Source organism: Azolla caroliniana, unplaced genomic scaffold (assembly GCF_043228905.1).
Source record: "Azolla caroliniana isolate FFs.n. ecotype wild unplaced genomic scaffold, voAzoCaro1.0.p SCAF_1460, whole genome shotgun sequence".
In the NCBI taxonomy this organism is placed as follows: Eukaryota; Viridiplantae; Streptophyta; class Polypodiopsida; order Salviniales; family Salviniaceae; genus Azolla; species Azolla caroliniana.
This window is the reverse complement of record NW_028231895.1, coordinates 1-4,620: the sequence shown is the minus strand read 5'-3', so window position 1 is coordinate 4,620 and position 4,620 is coordinate 1. Positions and strand designations below refer to the sequence as shown.

Sequence of the window (4,620 nt, the reverse complement as noted above, 5' to 3'; positions counted from 1 at the left end):
TGAGGAGAATTAATAGTTTATGTACATATATGGCAGCTTTCTTCTTTCCTTTCATATAGTTGAAGAGACTTTACTCTAATGGCAATGATCCATAACTATCAAACCTCATCATTCCAACATTACCAAAGCCCAAAACCAAGACTAAGTAAGAAGCAACGAGAATGGCACACTGAACCACAAGCAATATGAATATAAAAGAAGGAGAAGGAGAGAGAAGCTCCACACCAATAATATGTAATCAATATCTATAAAAGAGAATGAACAATGTGTGCATGTGTGGGTGTCTACATAGTAGCTTCTTCCATCCTCAGAAAGTTTGATGGGAAGTGACAAGCGGATTTCCAATAGCTAAGGGGCAAGCCTACTACTCTTCTTACTTTTAAGCCCATAAGCAAATCCCTTAACTCACCATGTTCAACTCAAATCATATGTATGCTTTTCTATGGATAGATAGCATATCATGATTCAATGAAATTTCCAAAGAAAATGGAAAACAGGTACAAACAACAACAGCAACAACAAGGTTATGGTGGTAGTGTGTATGTAATAATCCATTACTAAAAAAGGAGCATAACAATGTAAAAAATGTATGTTTTGCTTCTGGTTAGAATCATCAAGGATCGAGATTTCGGCAGCTCTAGCGAGGAAATCATTTACAGCTTGGTCTTCTTGGTCTTCTTGGTCTTTTGGCCTTGCAAGTTGTTGAAGAAGAGGGGCCAATTGGCCTGGGCTTCTGTCCAGCCAAGGAGGGAGCCTTCACGTTTAGGGTCCCAGCTGGTGGACACAATACCATAAGTGATGCCAAAGCCAGAGCTCCCAAAGAAGAGGCCAGAGACCAGTAGGGGCAACCACTCTGGCACATCCACCTTCAAGCCCACCTTGAGGTACCAGAAGATAGGGAAGAACAGTAACCCTAACCCTAGAGGGATGCCCACCCCATACCCAATCCTCTTCAGCATCCGATTCGTTACCACCTCCGGAACCACATCCTCGTCCGGGTCCGCCTCTTCTTCTTCTTCTTCTTCTTCTTCTTCATCGTCCCATTCGTCATCGTAATCCTCTTCATCTGTTGAGAATGTGGCCTTCCCCCCACCCTTTTTCTTCTTCTTCCTCTTGAGAGGGGCTTTTGATGGTGATTGTTGATCTGCGACCGGCCCGAACCCTTTCGGGTTCTGTTTTACAGCCCTAGCTACGATGGGTGCGATCCGTGGAGAACAGGGGAGCCATGAATATAATGCAGAGGCATAGGATGATGATGATGACGACGATGGTAGAGGGAGTTTGCAGAGCCAGGTTCCATGGCTGAGCATCATACTGCTCATGGACTCTACAATCTTCTCTGTCAGAGAGAGAGAGAGAGAGAGATTAGCCAAAGTATAAGATATGAGGCTGAGGTGTGACCATTGGAGAGAGAGAGAGAGAGAGAGAGAGAGGTGTATTCTGGTAGTGATTTTGTATCACAACACTTAACTTATAAGGTGAAAAGAGAGAGAAAACTATTGAGAGGCCAAAGGTGTGACAAATTACAACTGAAGTTAGAAATGTGTAGAAAGGCTCCACGAGATGAGGCTCAAGTGCCACACATTATGAGTTTAGGGTTTTTGGACTCACCTGTGTGATAAGTTTGCGGCTCTCTCCCATAGCTCGGATGTGATGTTTGAGAGTGTGCCTTAGCTATATGAGAAGTTGGAGATTGGGAGCTTGACAATCAAAAGCCATAGACAGAGACAGAAACGGAGAGACGAAATGGGTGTAGGTATGTTGGTTTAGTAAGATTCTCTGATGAAATCCTTCACTTGAGTTCATGTGTACAACCATACTAAGTTGATAGGATTTACAACCATACTAAGTTGATAGGATTTGAACCCCAAGTATGAGGGTTAATGAATAATGAGAAGTTGACGATGCCCAAGTTGAACTCCTCACCAATACAATTTCCTTGGGTGATGATTTTCTCCTCCATAAAGGACGCACATTAGTTCCTCTAGCAAAGTAACTCCATGATACCATTATTTGTGAATGTCACGATGTCTATGGTGCTTGACAACCAGGTATTTGTAGAACATATAGTTTAGTCAAGTCAAATTTGTATTGTTTAGGCATGTTAAAGTATATTCACATACCTGAATACCATGTGTGCCAAATATTAAAGGTAAATATCTACACTTTTGGTGAGTTACTACAAGCGCCCCAAAGACTCAACTACGAAATGAGAAGTGGCATCCAATCATGGGGTTCTTGGTTGGTTTATGACGCACATTTTTAAGGGCACAAATTCCTATTAAGTATTATAGGTTGGTTGATTAACACGAGCATACAAAATCAATGGTTGCATGACCCATTGATGGATTCCTTGTTTGAGATGATAACATTTTTTGCCTTTTGCTTTATTAGCTATCAACTATAGTGGTCTTCATTCACACCACATGGTTCATCTTGAACATGTTAGAGACTTTGGACATTGTCCCTATTATAAAATGGTTAGCCACTTTTGGATTGATAGCTTCAAATCTACACTATGGAATATGATGCTCGCAAAGGTGGAGATAAAATACAAACTTTGAAATTTGGGAAACTCGGAAACTGGGCATATAGCCTTATTTCCACTTGCGATAAGAAGATACTTTCTAACTCTTGTGGCAATCTCTCTCTCTCTCTCTCTCTCTCTCTCTCTCTCTCTCTCTCTCTTATCATAATTACCTTAATACACTACTAGCCTCGCCTTAGGTTTGAGATCCAATTTTCTCTCTCTATTACTCCATAGATATCTCGACTTAATTCACTATACTAGATGACACTGTGGAGTATGGGGGTTCAACCCATGACCTCTTGGTCTCCATTGGGCAACCTTACCAAATGAGCTATGTCCATCTGGAATTGGTAGTGTAATTTTATCTATCAACCACGGTCATCTACATGCATACAAAAAATAGGAGTGAGTTGAACAAAAAGGAAAATAACATAACTTTGCTAAATTCACTTGCTCATGCTTCATGCCAAAGATTGAAACTTTAGACAAAGAATTGAAGGAACAACTCGAATTGTTAGATGTTATATCTACCTTTTGGATACTAATGCGGCCCGACAAATGTTCTCTTTTAGCCTTTCCTAGTTCAAGTACTGGAAATTTAAACTCCGATAGATTTAGTGCAAAAATGTATTCGAACCCCCATCATTGTGTCAAATTATTCATGTTCTTCATTATGGACATTCATATCACTTGTGTTCAGGGACATGTCTTTATCACATTCCATTTTCACTTGGTGTGAGGGCCATCTTGGCCTTGAGTTTCAATCAATGAGATGTGATACCATATTTGTGTGATGATAGGAACAAGACTTTAGTTAGAGAGTGAATTTTACATGTCAAACCAAAAGAAAAACACTACTTAGATACAATCATCTTAAAATGGATCTTCTTTCATTGTGGAGGACATTAGAGATGCTATTTTGAGCATAATCATGAACTGATAATGTGCCCAATGTGCAAGGTATGAAATTACATCTACTTATATGATTGGTGACCAACTTAACTAATTGAGTAACATCCCATACGTGGTGTGAAATACATACCGCAAACCGCCAATTTGTCTTCCAATATAGCACATGTTCATAGCTCATTTGCATCACCTAATCTTTGTGACAACCTTATAATTGAAAATCAATGCCACTAGTAGCAGCATAAGGCTTTGCATTAGTACCTATGAGTACTTAGCAAGCACCAATTTCATTACGAAATAGCCCATGTACCAAATTAACTTTTCAATTCGCCCACTAACCTTCTCAAATTAACTTGTCAACATATGCGGACAATGCATGCCCCTAGGCTACAATGTAATGTGGCTTGGAATTCCCCCCTTCCCATCCCTTCTTTGGAAAGGGACATACATCAAGAAAACTTGTGTACTTAGATCCCATGGGTCAACATTGGCCTCTCTATGAATGCTAAAACAAGACGTAACCTAACCTATCCTATACACATCATGATTGTAATTTTTGCACTACATTATCGCTAGCTTTTTGTTCTAGAGCATTCGAACTAGTTTGCATAAATTGCAAGTCGCCAGTCACATAAACATAGGTCTTGTAATATACGGCAAGCACTTAATTTGAGAAATGGACAGGCCATTAAATCATTTAACATATGTGCAAACGAAAAATCGAAATCCCTCGACTAGTATCACATTTAAAATTCGTGTAGTAAGTTCTTAAATATTGTCAACTCGGATGGCCAGAAATCATTTTCGCAATGGAATCCTGAGCTCTCGCATAGTTTTCCGAAGAATAAGAACTTGGTGGCATGTCCTTACAATGAGGGTTTGGGGAGAAAACAGAGGATACAGCCATGCCAAGAATCTCCTCTTCTTCCTGACTTACTATTTTCTTCCGGAAGGCCAAAAAATGAACAAAAAGAGCATATAGCATGCATGCACGTCACGTGCACAGTAGGACACCGACTCAGAACCTCTATATAAATGGAGCTTAGGTCCCTCCCTTCTTATTCAGGTATAGCTTGTCTGTCATCGTCACTACTGACCAAAATATTTCTGTTAAATCATTGAATTTTGAAGTCAAATTGTGATTCTTCTCTTAGTCCCTTCTTCATTTTAACTTAAACGCC

At 39.9% G+C, this 4,620-nt stretch overlaps 1 protein-coding gene across 1 annotated transcript; it reads right to left on the bottom strand.

The window, feature by feature from the left end:
* Positions 1 to 209: 209 nt before the first annotated feature.
* LOC147847145 (uncharacterized) lies at positions 210 to 1,431 on the bottom strand. Its single transcript, XM_087339512.1, has one exon. It carries the CDS (start codon positions 1,320 to 1,322, stop codon positions 654 to 656), a length of 669 nt encoding a protein of 222 aa, XP_087195638.1. The 5' UTR covers positions 1,323 to 1,431; the 3' UTR covers positions 210 to 653.
* Between the last annotated feature and the right edge of the window lie 3,189 nt (positions 1,432 to 4,620).

Excerpts from the sequence above, each read along its gene's own strand:
- LOC147847145 (XM_087339512.1), bottom strand. The coding sequence starts at position 1,322 with ATGAGCAGTATGATGCTCAGCCATGGAACCTGGCTCTGCAAACTCCCT.